We start from the raw sequence: 22,883 nt of genomic DNA on the forward strand, positions 1-22,883 counted from the left end.
ATCAACCAGGGCGTTTGATGGTTTTAGATATCTGTGCAATATTCCTTTCCTATAAAAAAATGGTGGACCAAACTCATGTAAATGTTTATTTGTATCGAGGAGTTCAAAATACTAGAGTCCATAAAGTTATTTTCTACACATAACTAGTTGCTCATAAGATGAGGAAATTGCGATAATTCCTCACAGTGTTTCCTTCATCTCTACAGACATATTCTGTATTTCAATTGCATTAGTCCCCATTAAAGAAAGAATCCCTCAGTGCTTCGTCAGCATAAGGTCTATCATCAATCTTGTAATTAATCAGCCACGACACAAACCTTTGAGCTCGTCTATCGCCAAAGCTTCCTCAAATTGACAGAGTTTCCCTCCAAAATATTTTGCATTCGTTTTATTCGTTGCTCACCTTGCTCGCCATTCTGGTACAGATTAAACCTAGGACCAGAAACATGGCGTATGTGTTTGACTGACTATAACTCCACAAAGACTTCATCTACGGCAGCATGTTGCCTTGTTCTTAGTCTGACTTAGACTGCCGATATATCACACTTTGCGATTATACAGATGTGGGAAAATGCCAAATATGATAAACGCGTACGAGTGTGGCAGCGTTCATTGTATCTCTAACGTCGCCGCCTTGTCGCTTCAAATTCCCCTTTAGGGCTTTAGCTATGCTACTCAATTAGAAAACAAACACATCATAAACAAACAAATAAAGAATACAGATCTGTCGCAAGTATTTAAACTAGTAAATACATAGAGGGTGAACACCTTTCAGAGACTTAAGACTATGACGTTATTACAAATGGCTAGGTAGCCTAGTTTAATGAACTAAGTACAGATTGTAATATTTGTATGAAAATAGACGTCTCTTTGTCAAAGTTAGCCTTTTCTCCACGAGTGAGAAGAAAGTTTCCGATGTGGGAAAGGGAGGTTCGTTGCCTTCAGAAAATCCCACACGTTCACAGTCACAAATTAATTAACACACAAAATAAAATATATTAATCACATTCACAGTACAATCTCTCAATCAATGATGAAATATAAATCGTATTTCACTGTGTAAATTAATTTCATACACGACTTTTGATTGGACGTACGATGTTTTTCACACGTTAAAAATTGTCGTATGTCATTTTGGCGGCAGTTTGTTTACATTTTCTTTCAAGATGGCGTCGAAATATAGGAGTGAGATTCAAAACATAATTCTCATATTCAAGATATTTTTACATTCAGCACAGTCTCAAATCTCTCGGAAAGAATATCTAACTTCTATTGAACAAAATTACAAAGAAACTGAACGGTAATAAATATGTTTTGATGCATAAAATTTCGTTTTTTTGTTGCTCGCTGTGTTTTTGTATATTAAAAGCGTGTCGTTATCAAATTGATCTCTATACATATTTAATAAACAAATTACTTCATAGTTGGCACGTTTATACGAGGATGTTTACGTATTCACGTGGACGTTTACAACCATCGAATGGTTCTGTTGAGATCAACGTGATTGTGTTATTTCGCCAATCCATACGATAAACGCTGATTAACTCTTCAACAACAGAAACGAAGCCTGGTTTTATATTGAGGAATATGAAATGGCAAATTCCACAATTCTTTTTATTTACGTTCAGATTTCAAAGGTGGTCGTGGCCTTCCATGTCTTCGGTGTGTCTTTTTTGTCAAGTAGAAAAAAAAGCTCCTCAATGCTTCGTCAGCATAAGGTCTCTCATCAATCTTGTGACTAATCAGCGACAACACAAACTTACGAGCTTCGGGGTCACGAAGTTTCTCCAAATTGACAGGATTATCTTCTAAATTATTTTTCATTCGTTCTAACGAAGAACCAAAAGGATGTTCACCTTTCGTTAAGATGAAGAAAGCAATCATACCCGCGACGTGGACATCTGATTTTCTTTTGAAACGACTTTTTTCTTTTTTAACTATTGCCTCAATTACTTCCGGTGGCATCCATCCGCGAGTACCTTTAGCATCAGTTTCAACTGTCGTTTCATCTTCATTTAGAACCCGGCTTATTCCAAAGTCGGCCAATTTCATGCGACCTTCGATATCAACCAGGACGTTTGATGGTTTTAGATCTCTGTGCAATATTCCTTTACCATGAAGAAATTCTAGTCCGGATAGAATTTCCTTAATCATTCGTGGACCATGCTCTTTTAGATGTTCATTACAGCATGCTTGAACAAGTTCCCTCAAGGTTTCTTCGCAAAGATCAACAATAAGATACATGAAGGTATCGTCACGGTGACAATGTCGATATTTCACTATAAATGGAGAGTTTGTTTCAATGAGACTCAAGATTTCCTTTTCATTTTCAACTGTTTCATCTTCACTTTGTACCAAAATTCTCTTAACAGCAACTTCACTTCCATCCTTCATGAGACCAACATAGACGGAAGAAAAACCACCAGCACCAATTTTGAATTGATTCTTTGCGACAAAAGCCTGCATCGGTGTTTCAACCTATGGGGAGAAAATTATAATTAAAAAACAATAGATTTTCTGTGGTGAGAAGAAAAAAACAAGAAAAAGCATTCGAGTGTTTAAATAAACGAAGGCAATAAATCTGTAACAGTATTTACACATCACACGAGCCTGGTTAGACGGGGACGAATCCAAATCACTGAGCTATATTAAATTCCTGGAGGATGATGATGGCGGATTTTGAGCTTTGCTGACGCCACAAACAGCTGGGAAATTTGTTGTCGCTGTGCAAAAAATCGCTGGCACATAGCCGCATGTTTATTCGAATTCGAATTTTGAACGAAATTTACAAAGCGAAAGTTTTATGGAGATCTGAACTTTTTTCGGCAATGATCGAAAAGTTTAAAGTATGGAAGCTCCTTATTAGCTCACGGACATTGCTTCTGCTGTTAAAAATGGACTTTTTAACAGTGGATTTTGGTTAAATGTTGCCGACAAAGATTCCATGGCTTCGACGAGCGGTTGTATTTTTCAAACTGCTGTGTTTATTTGTGAATGGCATGGAAACTCTCATGCTAAAGCGGTCTAAATTTACATATTATATAAATTGTAATTACATAAATTGTATTATATAATTTTCAAATGGCTTGGACTGAATATGGGCGAGTGATAAGTACATTCAAATGCGGCAAAGTAGACCGATGGCTTGAACACAATATTGGCGCGCGTGAGTTTGAGCAAAGTCTCTCACCCCAACGTTGACTTCTAAAACGAGAAAAAAGTACGTAATATGTTTCTTACAACCTTTAGTTTCACTTCTCGTTGATATTTCCCCGGATAATTCCGCATTTTTACGGGAACATATGCCTAAGCAGCTGTGAAGTTTGTAAACCTGAGTCACGGGTATTTATTGAGCAAGCCGGATAGCTCGAAATCTCAAGGAAATCTCCAAACTTTTTGCACTAAATTTGGCATCCACATTGTTTGTTGTTTAAGATGAACAGCATTTTGTTGATGTGAAAATTGCCCTTCCCAATGAAATCGTGGATTGTACTTGATGTAGTGAGTATTTGTGTGCTTTTACCGGTTGAGGTGTTCAGCTAAAAAATCAGGAAACTATTTGAAGAAATACGAACATCTTTTGCTATATTCCTTGGCACCAATTTAATAATTGTTGTACAGAAAAGTCAGCCCCGTTACGTTCCGTCGAGCAAGAAATATTCTAAAAGTATGTCCTTGTATTTTTCCGTCCCATTCTGTATTTACGCGTGGTCCCTACTCGACCAGATTAAAAGAAAATTAGCCGAAATCTCCAAAATTCTAATTGTACTTTTGAATTCCCTGGAGGTGTAGAAAGAAAAATTTCAAAATCGTTCGTTTTTAATTATAAATTGCCCTCATAAGTGTGATTTCGCATATAATCTTTGTGTCTGTACATCGTCGTCAAGCGAAGACCAAAGCAACTCTCCAAAAATGTGCTTTGCGGAAGGCTACTTCTTGCAGCATTTAATTTTTTTGGCAGCATTTGCAACACACGGCACAAAATTTATCCCTTTTTATTCCTTTTTATTTTTGATGGCATTAAAAACAAGCAAAATACGGAAAGAAAGTTTGGCTACCATGTTTTTGTTTATATATTTAAAGGTCCCGCCGTGTGGTGCGCGAAATATATTCGTGGGGTACACGCAAGCCGAACTAGCGCATGCGCAACAAATTCCCAGCTGTTGACGCCACATGGTTCCTTTTGCTCATGGTAGTTACCACTGACATACCGCGATACAAGGTGTGTCCATCTCCCTCCTGGTTTTTATGAAAATAATTTCGGCTTTCGGTATATATTTTTTTTGTATTTCATATAAAAAGGATAAAAGTGTTCCTCTTTTTCCCTGTTCAACAAATGGAAAGGAGACGTAACTTCGTGCCCTACGTCTGACGTTGTGAATGGCTTAGTTCACTTATCGGTAGAGTTTTTTTCTCATTTAGCTGATATTTCATAGCATCCAGGTAAGCCGATGTTTATAACAATTTTGTTTTTTGCCTTTGGACTATAGTATAAACTGATTACCAAAGGTTCTGAGCCAATAAATCCATCAGAACTTATAGTACAAACAGCAAATATACTATTTTCGACCCTTTGGTACATATGCACCCAAACTTTATCATTTTTCTTGACTTGTGTGGGGAAGGGATTAAATTTCTGGCAGTGTCAATCTTTTGAGTTTGGTCTATGTTGTTTTCATGATAGCAAATATCAATGTTTATAGGTGAACCTTTCCCCCAGTCAGTCTACTAAATGCCATCATCAATTAACAAAATCTGACTGACAAAAGTGCTTAGTGGGGTGCTGATACAAAGTAATAAGATTTTTGCTGTAAACAGTGTAAAATTTCAATCATTGACACTGAATGATAAAGCCTAGATAATATATTAACTTGTTTGCCTTGTCAAATCCAAAGTCAATTTATCAATTACCATATGGCTCATAATTGATTTTTTAGCTTTTTGCACCTTGTGAATAAATCTTGATCAGATCTCCATTTTTATTTTTTAGGATGAAGTTATGATGCTATGAAATTAAGGTGGCTAGCATGCAAATTGCTGGAACATTGAACTGAGATGAATACAGCACGTTATACACATTGTTATGAATGTGCATTGTTATTCTTACCATGTTCACTGATTTTGTTGTTGGCTGGTGTATTTATAACAATTGTTATATTTATGAAAAAAATAAATATAAACATGCATTGACTGAGCAGTGTGTCTTCAATCTGCACCCACTTTTATAATTTTCTGTTAATGGTATTAACTTCCAAGGGGCTATGTTCATCAGGCTAATCAGAAGTAATGGAGTCTAAGGAGGGATTAATATTATTCATTACTATGGCCAGGGGTCTAATTAGACAATATTGAAAACTTTTATAGCCCATTGAGGTACAAGCTGCACTTAGCATTAGTCAGCTGCCCAGCATCTTGCCTGAGCTTTGGCCTCTTATCCTTTGGATTATGCATAGTTAGCAAGATTAGTCAGCATAGATATAAAGTCCTGAAGACATTCAAGAGAACATCATTAATAATTGCAAACTTTTGATATTATTTCTGCAGTTAAGGGTTCAGAAAAGCCTAAAGCCCTGGTCAAACGAGAATGATAGTTCATGAGAGTTGAGAAGCGAGAGTTCGCACGAGAGTTTTCCAAACTCTCGATGCGACGGTCAAACGAGAATGAGAGTTAATGAGAGTTGAGAACGAGAGTTGATTACCGCGCGCATTAATTTCGTCATTACTCCACTACGTTTTGCTATTTTTTGTTTCTGCCCGTTGTTTTCAGAAGATTTCTTTTTTTTTTGCAAAAAAAATGCAAACCGCTGGCGGTTTTGCAACTCTCATCAACTCTCATGACCGATCAAACGCGCCCAAACTCTCATCAACTCTCATCAAAATTTGAATCAGTTCAAAGACAAAGTCGATGAGAGTTGATGAGAGTGCACGAGAGTGTATGAGAGTTCGCGGTCAAACGCAAGCGAGAGTTGCAACTCTCATCAACTATCATTCTCGTTTGACCAGGGCTTAACTGATGTCCATAAATATCCAGTTGTCCTCACAATATCCGACAATAGTGCCAAAAAGTTCAAGCATTTGTTAAATTTCATATAGGAATGGATAAATAATGAAAATATGATTAAAAAAATAAAAAATAAACCTGTCAGTTATTGTCAGTATTAAAATCTTTAGTTTTGTCCACATTTTTTTGACGTTTTAATATATATTTGTTCTCGCATTGGCAAAAACAGCGTCTACGACTTGTATTCATCTTAAAAAATGCACTTTATTGCAGGCCAGGCTGAAAAATATATCAAAAAAACAAAACAACAAGATTTCACGGCAAAAAAATTCATAAAAACTGGGGGGGAGAACCTGTTGTTTACAAAATCCAGGAGGGAGAATGCTGCTGTAGCGGGCTCAGAATTGAGCCCGGTCAGTGGTAACTACCATGGCCAAAAGGAACCATGTGGCGTCAGCAGAGCTTCTGCGGTTGCGCAGAAGGGTGAAGCCCGCCGACAAAAAGATGGCGGCGAAGTTCATAGAGATTATAAATAACACTAGAGGGGTCATCGAGGAGAAATTGGGGAGCGCGTTAATGGGGAGCAAATTCAAGTCCCGGATGTTCACTCATTCACGATGTCCGAGGCCAAAATATGGCGTTTTTAACGAGTTTTTTTTATTTCTAACTGATTTTTTCCCTAAAATATCATCTTAGGATGTCTAAGGTAGTAAAAACAATTCAAAAAAACACTGTTTTTCCTTAAAAAATCGGCAAAGCGACCTAGAAAACGAATATAATTTTTTTAATACAAATTTTAGTTGTTGCTAACGTGGTTGCTAAGGAGGCATTGATCTAGCCAATCAGCGCTTGGCTTAGCATCCGGGACTAGAATTTGCCCCCCATTATCGCGCTCCCTTTTTCGACTGATGTTTCCGATACCAATGCCTCCTCTAGTGTTATTTATAATCTCTATGGCGAAGTTACCGAAAAATGACGAGCCGGTCCTCCAGGAATTTAATATAGCTCAGTGATCCAAATGCGCGTTGTCGTGCCACCACGTCGTGGATCGTAAACTTCCTACATTAACCTTGGTTACCGCCTAAACTCCTCACTGAGATAACTTCATATATGTTTAAAAAATATTTACCTCTTCTAACTGGTTGCAATTCATTGTTTTCAACATTTGAATCTTCTCGCGATGATTTACGGACCTTTTGAGGATAGTTGTAATTTCATCATGACCAAGGTGAATACTCATTTCAAGAAGACTCATTTGCTTTCCTTTAACAAGAAATGTTCCAGCTCTCCACACAGCGATGTTCTTTTCCAACAGAAGATTGATCAAAGCAACTGAATTGTTTACAACAGCCATCTTCATTATTTCAATGCCAAGACTTCTAACAACCATTCGTTTAGCTAACCTTTCCAGGATTGTCCGCCCGCCGATGTAAATTTTGCCAATTACATCCGCGCCATGTTCAACAAGATATTTCACAATTTTTAGCTTACCTTTAGTAACAGCAGTGTGCAGCACTGTCAATCCGTTAGCATCTTTGCCATTTACATCAGCGCCATGTTCAACAAGATATTTAACCAGTTCTAACATACCTTCAGTAACTGCAGAGTGCAGCACTGTCAATCCGTTAGCATCCTTGCCATTTACATCAGCGCCATGTTCAACGAGATATTTTACCATTTCTAGCCTACCTTTAGTGACAGCGAAGTGCAGCACTGTCAACCCGTTAGTATTCTTGTCATTTACATCAGCACCATGTTCAACAAAGTATTTTACCACTTCAAGTTTACCTTTATTAGCAGCATATTGCAGCACTGTCCACCCGTATGTATCCTTTCCATTTACATCAGCGCCATGTTCAACAAAGTATTTTACCATTTCAAGTTTACCTTTATTAGCAGCATATCGTAGCACTGTCCATCCGTCATTATCCTCGCGATTTACGTCAGCGCCATGTTCAACAAGATATTTAACCATTTCCGGCCTACCTGTACTAACAGCATAGTTCAGCGCTGTCAACCCTATTTTATCCCGGTCATTTACATGAGCGCCACATCGTTCAACAAGATATTTGACAATGTCTGTTTCACCAACATCAACAGCATGATGTAAAGCAGTTTTTCCCAACTCACATTTACAATTTACATCAGCACCACAATATTCAACCAAAAACTTCACAATTGCTAATGACTGCATTGGACTCTGAGAAGTTATTTCATCGTCTCGAAGATGTTTTGGATCATATTCACAGACACTTGTACTTCCGCTTGCTTCTTGCTTCTTATCAATTCCTATTATAAACGTTAAGAATGTAAAAATAAGACAATTTAATTTCGAGGGGTTCTTGAGCCGTGAAGAATTTATTTTTTCTATCGTTTCTAAGCGAGACAGCGCGGTAAACGGGATAAACTTGTCCTATGTTTATATGAGAGCATTCCATCCCGCTTGCCGGGATAGAGTTATTTACAACGCCTTTATTGGCTTTGCGTTTAAAGTTCATATCACATTAGTATCAGCATCTATTAAAGTACGTTGCCACCGTTTGTTCGTTTTTAATCATGTAGTGTTCAAAACTATACATATACATACATACATACATACACCACTTTATTTAAAACACGCTAGCCCCACTCAACTTTAATAATAGTTTATTTCCAGGAGGGGCGTGTGAATAATACAAAGAAAAATTGAAAATAGTACAATATTTACAAGAATAGAGATAAATGTATGAAAGACTAATGAATTATTCTATATTACAGATTAAATGTAAGGATTGAACGCTTGAAGTGCCTAACTGAGGTAGCTTTTTTTGCTTCTGTCGGAAGACTATTCCACATACTTGACGCACTGTATTTGAAATTGCGTTTCAAAAAATTGGTTCTTGGTTTTGGTAATTTTAAATCAGTGTCATAATTTCGCAGATAATAGTAGCCTTCCAAATCTCGGAGTTTTATAAAATTCTTAGTCGGAGCTGAAAGTCCATTGAGGACCTTATACAACAGAACACTCTTCAATTTAGCACGTCTGACATTAAGAGTGTCTAAATTTAATTTTTGCAATATCATGCTGGGACTAACATCGTAATTTGCACCAGTAATCACTTTAACCGCACGGTTTCTGAGCACCTGCAATTTGTCCTTTAAAGGCCGGCGCACACTAGAGCTATGTGCTTAGCAAAAAGTCATTCGTGGCCATTGGTGTAAGCCAGTTGCTCTCGTGTGCGGGCGACTTTAGCCAACGCGTAGACTCAACTTAGTTATAAGTAGAGTCTACGCATCAGCGTTAAAAAGCTTGTTCAATCACGTGGATTTCCCCACAAATGTGGGGAACGCTTGTGATTGGTCAGTTGATAAATATTCAGGATACTGACCAATCACAAGCGTTCCCCATATTTGTGGGGAGATCCACGTGATTGAACAAGCTTTTTAACGCTGATGCGTAGACTCTACTTATAACTTAAGTTGAGTCTACGCGTAGGCTAGGGCGACTTTGGTCATTCGTGCCACCTTTCTGCCTCGCGTGCCGAAATCTTTCCGTGTGCGGCTAACAGAAAGCTATCTGCTTATGGATTGTCTTAACAGCGCATGCGTAATATACGAAAGTAAACATCCATGATGGCGGACAGATTGCAAAAACAAATTTATGGATGGAGTGAAGACGAAGAGGTGTTGTTATTTTTCTTGCTGTTGCGTCGGACTTGCCTAGACTTCCGCTTTAAACACCGTTATCCAAGTGCTATTAATTATATTACCTGTTTGAGAAAGATTACTAGTTTTTTCTGCAATAGCGCATTCCCGTTTCTCTCTGTTTCTAAAATCTGTCGAATTCATATCGTGTAAACACCTGTATTCTGGCCAAAGATCAACCAGTTTGTCTTCCAATATGACCTCAGCCACCAATTCGTATTGCTTTGTTTGCACCGCTATCTTGGATGTTTACTTTCGTATATTACGCATGCGCTGTTAAGACAATCCATAAGCAGATAGCTTTCAGTTTGCCGCACACGGGAAGATTTCGGCACGCGAGGCAGAAATTATCAAACATGCTAGATATTTGCCGTAAGTGGCATGAATGACCAAAGTCGCCGGAAAAGTTGCCCGCACACGAGAGCAACTGGCTTACGCCAATGGCCACGAATGACTTTTTGCTAAGCACATAGCTCTAGTGTGCGCCGGCCTTAAGACCTTAACACAAGTGTCCCACAAAGGAGAGCAGTAATCAAAATACGGCTGAATTAAAGATTTATAAAGTGTCAGAAGAGAAACTAATGAGACAAAAGATTTTATTCTTCTCAAGACACCTATACCAGAACATATTTTTTTACATAATTCGTCGATATATATATATCACGGGCCAGCTTCTCATCAAGATCAATCCCCAGACATTTGTTGGAGGTGACAGATGTCAGAGTTTTGTTGTTCATAGTGACACTAGAGTGTAGATTACCAACTTTAGAGCTTAGATTATATCTAGAGCCTATAACAATAAACTTGGTTTTAGAGGAATGAGACTGGAGTTTGTTTACATTTAACCAGTCAGTTATGTTTCTCAAGTCCGAATTTAAATTTTCCGCTAACTCCACAGAGTCATATGATGAGGAGAATATTTGCGAATCATCTGCATATAGACAGGGCACTGTCGATTTCAAGCAGTTTGGGAAATCATTTATGTCGATTAAAAACATCAGGGGCCCAAGTATTGACCCTTGGGGAACCCCCAATATTATTTTACCTTTTTTTGAGAAAAAAACATTAATTTAGCATTGCTGGTATCGGTTTTTTAAATATGATTGAAACCATTGGAGTTCAACTTCGGAAACCCCATAGTATGTCAGTTTCTCAAGCAAAATATCATGATTCACCGAGTCAAAAGCCTTGCGAATATCGAGAAAAACCACTCCAGTCAGCATTCCCTGGTCCATATTTGTAAACCATGTATCACACATTTGAATCAAGGCGGTTAAGGTGTAGTGCCCCAGCCGAAAACAAGATTGAAATTTTGAAATAAGATTACTGCTGTAGTTCTATTTGCTTGTGTTCTGTGGCTATACCCTATGCCTGTGAGGCAGCACTTCTCTTGCGATAGTAACTTCTAGTTTAAGTAAGTGTCAACCTTATTTATTGATTGGGAAGAAACGCTGAGACTAGTGTGAAGCTACCACAGGATTCACCACAGGATTCGCTCTTCCTCCGAGAACAACAAAATCGAACATATGCGAAGCTAGCACGATATTCATCCGCACTAAATTCGATACGTAAACACAATATATTATTTTTTATTTTGCCGTTAAAAACAGGCAGTATATCAATGAAACTGGTATCGATAGAAAGCTTAGATAACACAGATCCCGAATATGTAATTTTTATTCTGGCCCAAATTCGTCGTCGAATCTTACAGCTTCTAAAACGCAGACGTCTGCCAGCCTGAGATTCGAAATGGCGTATAATGATGTACGTTAAATGTCCGTGAAATACGAGCGAAGTACGCACCCAAAAACGGCTTCACATTCAATGAAACTGGTATCGATAGAAAGCTTACATAACACAGATTCCGAATATGTAATTTTTATTTTGGCCCAAATTCGTCGTCGAATCTTACAGCTTCTAAAACGCAGACGTCTGCCAGCCCGAGATTCGAAATGTCCGTGAAATACGAGCGAAGTACGCACCCAAAAACGGCTTCAAAATTTATGAAACTGGTATCGATAGAAAGCTTACATAACACAGATTTTGAATATGTAATTTTTATCCTGGCCCAAATTCGTCGTCGAATCTTACAGCTCCTGAAACGCAGACGTCTGCCAGCCTGACTTTCGAAATGTCCGTGAAATAACCTTACGTCACAGACCGCGATATTAAACTGGATGGACGCTTTAGATTAAAACACAAATACCTTTGGGCTACTAGGGAAATACGAGCGAAGTACGCACCCAAAAACGGGTTCACATTCAATGAAACCACAGGCAGCCCGGTCACTGCTGTTACGTCATGCTATATACGTAACAGCAGTGACCGGGCTGTCTGTGATGAAACTGGTATCGATAGAAAGCTTGCATTAATAAATATAAATAAAAATAAATAAGTAAATATAAAGCTTCGGTTAAATGTTTATTGTACTACGGTGGCCCATAGGGGACATGCCCATAAATATAAATATATGCCTTTAGAATTTTATATAATACCTTCAGATTTTTAGATGATATCTTCAGAATTCTATATGATGCCTTCAGATTTTTAGATGATATCTTCAGAATTCTATATGATGCCTTCAAAATTCTATCTGATGCCTTCAGAATTTTATATGATGCCTTCAGAATTTTATATGATGCCTTCAGAATTTTATGTAAGGGCCTTCAGAATTTTATATGATTCCTTCAGAATTTTATATGATGCCTTCAGAATTTTATGTAAGGGCCTTCAGAATTTTATATGATTCCTTCAGAATTTTATATGATGCCTTCAGAATTTTATGTAAGGGCCTTCAGAATTTTATATGATTCCTTCAGAATTTTATATGATGCCTTCAGAATTTTTTATGATGCCTTCAGAAATTTATGTAAGGGCCTTCGGAATTTTATGTATAGGCCTTCGGAATTTTATACGATGCCTTGGGAGTTTTTCGTGATGCCGTCGGAATTTTTTATAATATGCGGAATACGAGTAAGGAGTGCGAATGTAGAGTATAGAGTAGAGCGAAGGATCAGAGTATTACAATATTTATGTAAGCAGTGGGAGCGCTACGGGGGTGTGTTGTTTGCCCCCCAGATCTTTTCATGTTACGTAAGTAGTGTAATACTCTTTTAACTTTTAAATACTTTTCTAGTCTTTCCCCCCAAAACAATTCTTTGACCCCTAATTGCCCCCCCCCTCATTTTAACCTGGCGCCGCCACTGTATATAAGAACAAACAAGGGACGTTGCGAAAAGTGCAACCCAGGTCCTCCGGCAGGAATCGAACTATAGCTGAGGTGCGGTTACGGGTATAGGGTTATATGATGTTTGAGAGATTTTGAATTGACAAAATTCTGCTGATTTATAGGGACTAGGCCATGAATTTTGATGAATTTTACATTAAAAAATACAATTGGCATATTTTAGCTTTGTGCCCAAATCTAAAATTCTACAACTTTATTCTAACAATGCTACACGCTTTTTAAAAAACATATCTGTGCGAAAGCCTTCAAATATGGTGGATTGCTTTAACAGAAAAAAAGATTCAGATTGCAATAGTTAAACTCTCCCATCAACCAAATTGTTGTGAAATGTTCATGTAAATCTCATAACTCCAATCTCCTGATTGTTTACTCCCTACTTCCGTAGTTCGTTGTTAAATTAACTCCAAAAGCGGTGTTAAATTATAACACCAGAATTGGAGTTATTTGTTACTCCAAAAAGCTACTCATTTTGAACCTTTTTTTTTGACCCCTTTTTTGGTGTTAAAATAACTCCCTAAAAATAACAGTGCAGTTTCATCACAGACAGCCCGGTCACTGCTGTTACGTATATAGCATGACGAACCCGTTTTTGGGTACGTACTTCGCTCGTATTTCCCTAGGTAGCCCAAAGGTATTTGTGTTTTAATCTAAAGCGTCCATCCAGTTTAATATCGCGGTCTGTGACGTAAGGTTATTTCACGGACATTTCGAATGTCAGGCTGGCAGACGTCTGCGTTTCAAGAGCTGTAACATTCGATGACGAATTTGGGCCAGGATAAAAATTACATATTCGGAATCTGTGTTATGTAAGCTTTCTATCGATACCAGTTTCATTGAATGTGAAGCCGTTTTTGGGTGCGTACTTCGCTCGTATTTCACGGACATTTCGAATCTCGGGCTGGCAGACGTCTGCGTTTTAGAAGCTGTAAGATTCGACGACGAATTTGGGCCAGAATAAAAATTACATATTCGGAATCTGTGTTATGTAAGCTTTCTATCGATACCAGTTTCATTGAATGTGAAGCCGTTTTTGGGTGCGTACTTCGCTCGTATTTCACGGACATTTAACGTACATCATTATATGCGATTTCGAATCTCAGGCTGGCAGACGTCTGCGTTTTAGAAGCTGTAAGATTCGACGACGAATTTGGGCCAAAATAAAAATTACATATTCGGAATCTGTGTTATGTAAGCTTTCTATCGATACCAGTTTCATTGAATGTGAAGCCGTTTTTGGGTGCGTACTTCGCTCGTATTTCACGGACATTTAACGTACATCATTATACGCCATTTCGAATCTCAGGCTGGCAGACGTCTGCGTTTTAGAAGCTGTAAGATTCGACGACGAATTTGGGCCAGAATAAAAATTACATATTCGGGATCTGTGTTATCTAAGCTTTCTATCGATACCAGTTTCATTGATATACTGCCTGTTTTTAACGGCAAAATAAAAAATAATATATTGTGTTTACGTATCGAATTTAGTGCGGATGAGTATCGTGCTAGCTTCGCATATGTTCGATTTTGTTGTTCGCGGAGGAAGAGCGAATCCTGTGGTGAATCCTGTGGTAGCTTCACACTAGTAACGCTGAGAAATATCAAAAATTATAAAAATTGGTTCTATCTCGGCAACCGGGCCAGCCCGCTTGGAGCGTTTATATGAGAATATTTTCATCCTGCTAAGCGAGATCTCGCCTCTTTCGAGCGGGAGAAAGAAATTGAACGGTAATAAACATGTTTTGATGCATAAAATTTCGATTTTTGTTGCTCGCTGTGTTTTTGTATATTAAAAGCGTGTCGTTGTCAAATTGATCTCTATACACATTTAATAAACAAATTACTTCATGGTTGGCTCGTTTGTACGATTTTTACTATGAACTCGTTCGCTACGCTCACTCGTTCGTTTTGCGATCCTTCACAACTCCGGCGTGCATAAAAATCGTACGCACTCGCCAACCATGAAGTAATCTCTATTTATTCGTCATTTATAATTGCATGCAATACTGGTACCTTACTTTAACAAAATACTTCTACTTCAAATAAAAAATAGGTCTCTAAGGTTAACATGAACGATGCTTGATTCACTGATATAATAATATTCGTGTAGTGTGGCAATCACACGGAATGCGACAAACAAACCTTGCACAAATATTTGCTACTCGTCTCGATCATAACATGATTTCTAGTCGCTTCTGAGTTCTGCCGTGCTGAAGCAAATCATTGTGATTATATAATCTACTTACCGACTTTCAATGGTTTATGTTCTACATCATAATAAAGATTCTCGATACAGCATCGAAAACGAAACAAATATATTGGATAAAAATCTTTGTCATCAAAATCAACTATCGTCTGTGCTATTTCACAATAGTCAATAAACCAGTAAGATCCAATTTCCGCTTTGCAGCTCGAGTTACAGATTAAACCTGGAGCCAGAGACCTGGAGCATTTATAACACCACAAAGCTTCTACGTACTTCAATTATATATTTTTTACTCTTCGTAAGCAAAAGAAGTGTAAATAAAAACAATCATCGAGTCTCTACTGCTTCTAGCTCTATCTTAACACCTTCCATGCAGCATAAGTCATGTCGCAGGCGATACAGCGTCCATTAAATCTGGACTATTTACAGTTAGTCCCTAGCAAAATCGTTCTCGCAACGAACAAATATAATCCAATAATTTTAAAGACGTTGTGACAAAAGGCTTAGTTAGTTCTCGATTGTCCAAACAGCTTTTTTAAAGTCATCTTGGTAATCTGGCTCATGTGAACAGCCCCTCAGTTATGAAATCTTTCTTTCAAATACTGTACAATATATTGCAGACTGTAATATTGAGGTTCTACCTGAACCAACCACACTTTGTGTTAAGGATATATATTCACATCTGTCAAAAGAGGAAAATCGCACACAAAATCGCAAGTGTAAACTGGCGTTATCTGATATCATGCATTTGAAAAGCCAGTAAAAGAGAAGATAAAGGAGTACTGTTGGGCTTTAATAGTACCTGGAATTTGAACGTTTCTGCCAGATTCTGGACGGATTGATCAACTTCACCGAGGTAGAGTTCAGGATCAGGAGATCTCCGCGGAGAATACCAATAGATAGATAATTTTAATAGTTTCTCCCAGAAGGGTTTTTCAGAACCTATTTACAATATTTAAGAAATAATTATATTATACTGGATAATTTACAATTAAAACTAAACTATGTTTAATAGAATGTTAAAAAGCTAATAGTATTTACAATGTCGATAACAGGCCAAAATGACAGTAAATGATCTTTCAAATGAGTTTTAAAAGTCTTAAGTGATGTGCATTCCTTCAGTTTACTATCTAGGTTGTTCCAAATCACAGCTCCTCTATACGCAAATGACCGTTGACCTGTCCTTGTTTTGAACCGGGGTATTTGTACTAAGTTGCAATACCTAGTTGACCTATTATGAATAGAAGTTCTCTTCTCGAACATATCACAGAGGTATTTTGGCGCTAAAGTGTTCATGCATTTATAAGTCATAACCGCATCACGGAAATAGAGCAATTTGTCGACAGTCAGCCACTCCAGATCTTTAAGTAATGGGGTTACATGATCATATTTCTTAGATCCTGTGATTATTTTACTTGCAAAATTTTGAACCGATTGAAGTTTCTTCATGTTAGCATTTGTTGTATTTGACCACACTAATATAACATTTTATTGATCACTAACGAGGATATTATCATGGTGAGTGTGCTCTTATCGAAGTTGTTTTTAACTCTGGCACAATTTGTGGAGGCAAGATGATACTACTTTAGAGATATGTTTGTCATAACTTAGGTGTTTGTCCATCAACATTCCTAGATCTTTCGCCCAATCAACAGGTTCTAAAAGCTTTCCCATGAAAGGAACCGAGATATTAACATCGAGCTCTCTTATCAACTGTCTTGTTCCAAGAATCATAAATTTAGTTTTGTCTGGGTTGACCAGAAGACTGTTTTCGCAGCACCAAGTCGCGATCATATGTAGATCTTGTTCCAAGTTTTTTACAGCGTTGTCAACTTCTGATAGAGGAAACGATAACAGTAACTTTGTATCATCTACATATGATTCCAGATTGCCATTGTAGGATGTAGCGGGTAAATCGTTTAAGTATATACAGAAGAGCAGTGGCGATAAAATGGCCCCCTGAGGTACCCCATGAGTTAATAATAGTGGCTCCGATATTGTAGAATCAATACGAGTGACTTGAGAGCGGTCAGTTAGGTAACTTCTAAACCAATTTATTGTGGAATTAGAAGCTCCGACATTGAATAATTTTTGGAGTAGCCTCTGGTGATTTATACTATCGAACGCCTTTGAGAGATCCAGCAACACTAGTGCTGTAAGCTTCTTTTTGTCCATGGCATCTAAGATTGAGTCAGTGGTGAAAATATTTAATGTTTCCGTCGAATGGAGTGTTTTGTTTCCACTTTGGTGGGGAGTTAATCGCTTGTAGTTGATTAAATAGGAATTCAATTGTTCAAGAGCTAATTTTTCACACACTTTCGACGCTACTGCTAGTAGTGACACTGGTCGGTTATTAAAGGGTAGTTCATGATCACCTTCTTTATGTATAGGAATGAGCTCTGCCTTTTTCCATGCCAGTGGAAAGGTAGAAGTTCGGAAAGAACAGTTAATAATATCCGTAAGAGGACCCAAAATCACTGGAAGACAGTCTTTTATTATCTTTGGGTTAATTAAATCTGGGCCGGGAGATTTATTGTTAGGTAAAGATAACACCACTCGACGAACTTCATAACAAGATACCGCCCTAAACGAAAATTGATCGTTTTCCGGTATATAAACTTTTTCATAGGGTTCCTGCAGAGCGATGTTATTAGCAGCTGCTAGATGAATAGATTTCTTTGCAGCATTTTCACCAACTGATGAAAAAAATTGATTGAATTCGTTTGCGATAGATTTGTGATCTTTGGTGTAAATTTGTCTCTCTTGGCTCTTTGATGGTACCAGACGGTTTATTATTTTTCAGATAGACCTCGGGTTATCTTTGTGTTGCTGTACTTCATTAGAATTATGTTCATTTTCTGCCTTCCTGAGAGCTTTTTTAATATTATTTCGGTAGACCTTGTAATTTTCCCAGTCCTTAGTGTCACGCGTAATTAGGAATTGATGGTGTAATCGGTCTCTCTCTTTCATTTGGTTTCTAAGATTTTGTGTGATAAAAGGGCAAAGTCGGTTACGAATCGCTATTGTTTTAATCGGTGCGTGAACATCTAGTGTTGATTGCACAACATGGTTAAAGCGATCGAGTTTGTTATTTACATCTTCCTCTTCCAAAACGGATAAGAGGGAGTCTGACTTTCTAGCTAGATCGGTGAAGAAGTCATTAGGTACATAGTTTTTGTAGCTACGCGTAGTGATATATCTTGTGGCTTGTCTAGGAGGTTTAAGTTTGAGTTCCGCGTACACTGGCAAATGGTCGCTGATAGATGCGTTTAATACCCCACTTCGGCTAACTAACGACTTCGACGACACTATGATGACATCTAGCAATGAACAAGTTGAATTCGTGATCCTCGTTGCGGTTTCGATGATTTGGGTAAGGTTCATTTCATTTAAAAATTTTTCAAGAGATTTATACTCTGCGCAACCACTCTTCAATACATCACAATTTAGGTCTTCTAGGATCAGGATTGGTTTGTTTAATAATAAAGCTTCCATATAGTTTGGCTTAAGAGCGTCTTCCAAACAGTTCAAGGAACAGTCAGGTGGCCTGTAAGTTACACAGATTAAAAACGATTTGGATTTTTTATACTGAACATTTATCCATTGTTGGTGGAAGTTGTCTTCAGAGATAGAAGACAGAGACTTTATGACAGATGCTTTAAGTTCTTTACGAACATACGTGCACACCCCTCCACCTCGTTTATGAAGGCGGTCTAATCTTAAAAGATTGAAACCTTCTATTTTTACTTCAGCAGACGATACACTTGTATTTAGCCACGTTTCTGATATTGTTAAGATATCAAATTGTTTAAGTATGTGTCTATCGGGTCAAGTATCTTATTTGCATTTGCCAGACTTTGCAGGGCATCAGTTCTCGATTGTAAAATTTCATAGTTTAACTTCATATCATCCAATTCCGCCCGGATACTTTCACATGAACACTTACAGCTTGATGTATTTTCTGAGTGATTCATTTCCACTACTTTGGCTTCCATTAGCGTGGACGATGACTTGTCAGCAGTGCAACCCAAATCAAGACGCAAAGCCCTCCTGCTACAAATGTTAACTAGAATTTGTCTTAAACGTTCACCCGCTTTGCCTTGAAATAATACGGTTTTCTGTTTGCCATAGTACCATGTGAAACACAGGTCAGTGAATTCGCTTTTGAAACGCCGAGATTGACCTCCTGGCGATGTCCATTTGCCCGATTCTTTGAGATTATTTTCAACGAATTCTTTCAACAGTTCGTAGTTATTTGTCCATTTGATTCGTTTACCATCATATGTGACATTTAGGTATGCATTATTGCTACATATCGATTCTTCACTCCACTTATCTGGAGTGTTATCTAACAAATTAGTGCCATCAACTTTAGCAAGTGCATCCGCCATGTTGCATATCGAGCGTAGCGGTCTGAATAAGTTGATGATGAGTAATGTTGTTGAGTAACTTCGTTGAAAGTTTGATTGCTCCAGATCGTTCTGTAAGACCGCAGGTGATGGTCTTTGATGGTATGAAATGGTGTTACCACGAGGTGATGTTGGTGGAGTTTGTTTCGTGGGTGATTTACTCCCTTTTGACCATGTTCTGGAATGGTAGAGTTCATGTTGAGTTCTGATGGTGATTATGGTAATGGTACTAGGGATGATTTCGAGCATGAAACCAAATTACCTGAACTTTGATCCGGATGTCACAGGAGATTTTGGTTGTGCTGGGGGAATATTCGTTTTTTCATCAAACGATGCACTTCGTTTTAAACTTGCTTTCTGGTTTTCTAACTTTTCTTGTAAGATATCTGTGAATATCTTTCTTTATCTCTTGGGATGAGTTGCCTTAAATATCAACATGATGATTTGTAACATTTTTATCTAACACAGGATGCTAATTGTTCTTCGTAGAGGTCCAGTAAGGATCATCTCTTATTGATCTAGTGTTACAACAGGAGGAAACCTAAATAACTTTATTTATACTGGATAGCTCTATCAGTTCTAAACTGTTTTTCCTAGAGGTCCAGTAAGGATCATCTCTTATTGATCCAGTATTACTACAGGAGGAATCCTAAACTAAAAGAACTTTATTTATACTGGATAGCTCTATCAGTTCTAAACTGTTCTTCCTAGAGGTCCAGTAAGGATCATCTCTTATTGATCCAGTGTTACTACAGGAGGAATCCTAAACTAAACGAACTTTATTTATACTGGATAGCTCTATCAGTTCTAAACTGTTCTTCCTAGAGGTCCAGTAAGGATCATCTCTTATTGATCCAGTGTTACTACAGGAGGAATCCTAAACTAAACGAACTTTATTTATACTGGATAGCTCTATCAGTTCTAAACTGTTCTTCCTAGAGAACTAAAGTAACTGTATAGCGAGCTTTATTGTCTCAATGAAGTATCCAATGCAAGTCTGCTATGTTTGGCAGAAACTTAGGTGCATTATTACGTACTTGATTGTAGGAATGAGTCTTTTTTGCACCGGTGTTTCCAAAAGTTTCATGATTCCTCTCGCTAGCGTTTCTACGGATTTGTCTTTCGCGAATTTATTTAACAATTTCACGAGTTGAGATCTTTTCTTTTCCTCTCCAACCAAGTAATAGTTCATCTCTTGAAAGAATTCCCTCGCACGACGAAATCTTGAAGCCGTATTACGCTTCTCTATCTCCTCAATCGACTTCACCCCAGCAATCATAACCAACTGCAGCAGCGACCCGGAGGTACTGATCAACCTCTCCACTTCAATATACGTCATTTCTCGCACTGATGTATTATTCACCTCGACCAACATATTCCCAAGTCTTATCCCCGCCACCTTTGCTGGCCCACGTTCTTCCAATTGTGATACAAAAACAGGCCCACCTCCCCGGACCTTAAAACCAAACGTCCCCCTCCGCCTGCGGAGAGTAAAACTCCTTATCCTCGAGATAACACACAGGGCGGGGGGTACCCTCGTGGATTGCTGGGCCAGACTGATCACATCCTCCTTACTCAAGCCCTGAACGTTCACCCCGTCTACCTCCAGAAGTTGATCGCCCGGCCTGAGGCCAGATTTCTGCGCGTACGATTCCTCAAATATATCCGTTATTATAACGGGCGCGTTTCCGCCGATCCGGAATCCGAATTCCTCCGGCCATGGTTCGTCCGCGGCGGTGTTGCTGAAGGCTGTCTCTGCATAGCAACGAACGAGTTGTGATTTAGCGTTGCGATTCTTCAAGCTATAGGATTAGAAATGTATTATAGTTTTATCCAAAAGCAATTTGTAGTTTCCTGTCGTCTCGATTCCACCCCGCTAGCAAAATTCCAGCGGCGATTTCACGCGCTTAGCAACGGATGAATTATTATAATACAATGAATTATGACCACGCGTAGATAAGAAAAGAAATAAGATTAATGTGTGTAATTCAGGTTTACGTTTCCCCAAAGAAAAATGACTTGTGATATATGTAGTATCCCTCGCTTGATAAAACTTGCAATTTAGGAATATATTTGAGAATTTTGAGAATGTCTATTTGAGAGTCGGTTTCTACAATATGAGAATGTCTATTTGAGAGTCGGTTTCTACATCGGCTGGTTATTAATCCTAGCTTGGTCTTAAAATTTATTAAATTAAAAGTACCTGTAGTTTTACCAGCTTTCAAACTTCGCACGACGATCGATAATTACATGAACCATGTGTAAAATAGACATGTAGCTGCTTCCGAGCCTGTACAATAAATGGCGCTCCAAATATTCAAAATCCCAAACAATACATTCTTGCTTTGAAACAAAATGGCTCTCAGGTATTCACATAAATTCTCTCTTTAATTTCCTTGTTATAGAAACGAGATAATGATTACATCGCCATGGAATGAAAACCCTAATCCAACGTTGAAAGCTTGATCCAAAAAAGTTGTAGAAATTCACGAAAGAACAAGGTAATGTGTGATTATTTTCTGATAGCTTCGTCCGGTTAAATTGATATGAGCGTGAACTGTCTTTCGGAATGAGCTTGTGTCAACATATAACGACACTAATCCCTTTGGAAATTTAAATTTTGTTCACTCATTAACCGTTGGCGTAACAATGCACAGGATTGTAGTTTGAAAGTGAGTTTCGTTGTATTGTTTACGCTATAGACTTCGTCATAACAACTGTAGAGTGTAGACTTCGAATGTAATTTAACACCATCATTAATGTGGTGATTCTATAATTTGCTATGTCTTTCCTCGTCTGCATTGCCAGCGATATTTTACGCGTCGTGAGGCCGGTAGAACTGACCAATAGTTTAATAAGTGCAAGATATATCAAGGATATGTCTATGACCTAAATGACTTTGTGGACAGAATGTCTTATCGAGGCAAGTAAACTAGTAACAGAGTTTGCACGATCGTATATCAGAGTCATACTTTGTCACTAAACTATGACATTTCGTAAAGGTCTATATGACATGAGACAGGTTTGACTATTGAGTTTATCTTGCCTCATTTACCAGATATGTCAATGATAAGTGGATTACATAGAGATCATTATGTGTTTAGAATATCCACGAAAATTTCAGGAATGAGAGAATCATTCCTGTATATAGTACAGACATTGCTATGCTAGGCTGGTTTGTACTGACTCTGTCTAGTTCGGTATTTACCCCTCTGAGGAAAATGAATTATTATAATGAATATGAATTATTTGGTGAAATTGACTGTACTTCGGTATATCCCCAGTTGCCTGGGAGGAGGGGGCGCACTTACGTGATGCCCCTATTCTTTGTTTAGCGAG

The 22,883-nt window shown here is 38.1% G+C and overlaps 1 protein-coding gene and 1 long non-coding RNA gene across 2 annotated transcripts; both read right to left on the minus strand.

Annotated features, from left to right (window-relative positions):
* Nucleotides 1-1,349: 1,349 nt before the first annotated feature.
* LOC114519508 (putative ankyrin repeat protein RF_0381) lies at nucleotides 1,350-15,284 on the minus strand. Its single transcript, XM_028539653.1, has 3 exons — nucleotides 15,176-15,284; nucleotides 7,131-8,290; nucleotides 1,350-2,478 (listed from the first exon to the last, which is right to left on the minus strand). The coding sequence occupies exons 2-3, from the start codon at nucleotides 8,193-8,195 to the stop codon at nucleotides 1,615-1,617; spliced, it is 1,929 nt and encodes a 642-aa protein (XP_028395454.1). The 5' UTR covers nucleotides 8,196-8,290; nucleotides 15,176-15,284; the 3' UTR covers nucleotides 1,350-1,614.
* A 753-nt stretch (nucleotides 15,285-16,037) lies between these two features.
* On the minus strand, nucleotides 16,038-22,167 carry LOC114519520. The gene is made up of 4 exons (XR_003686580.1): nucleotides 21,748-22,167; nucleotides 20,582-21,346; nucleotides 19,807-19,967; nucleotides 16,038-19,722 (listed from the first exon to the last, which is right to left on the minus strand). It is a non-coding gene; the product is annotated as an uncharacterized LOC114519520 (long non-coding RNA).
* Between the last annotated feature and the right edge of the window lie 716 nt (nucleotides 22,168-22,883).

This window comes from Dendronephthya gigantea, unplaced genomic scaffold (assembly GCF_004324835.1).
Source record: "Dendronephthya gigantea isolate DGI-Jeju-01 unplaced genomic scaffold, DenGig_1.0 000013F, whole genome shotgun sequence".
Lineage (NCBI taxonomy): Eukaryota > Metazoa > Cnidaria > Anthozoa > Malacalcyonacea > Nephtheidae > Dendronephthya > Dendronephthya gigantea.

Bases quoted from the DNA above. Each gene is read 5' to 3' on its own strand.
- LOC114519508 (XM_028539653.1), bottom strand. From the start codon at position 8,195: ATGCAGTCATTAGCAATTGTGAAGTTTTTGGTTGAATATTGTGGTGCT. The intron at 2,479-7,130 runs GTAAATATTTTT...TTCTCCCCATAG, and splicing joins ATTGCAACCAGTTAGAAGAG to GTTGAAACACCGATGCAGGC.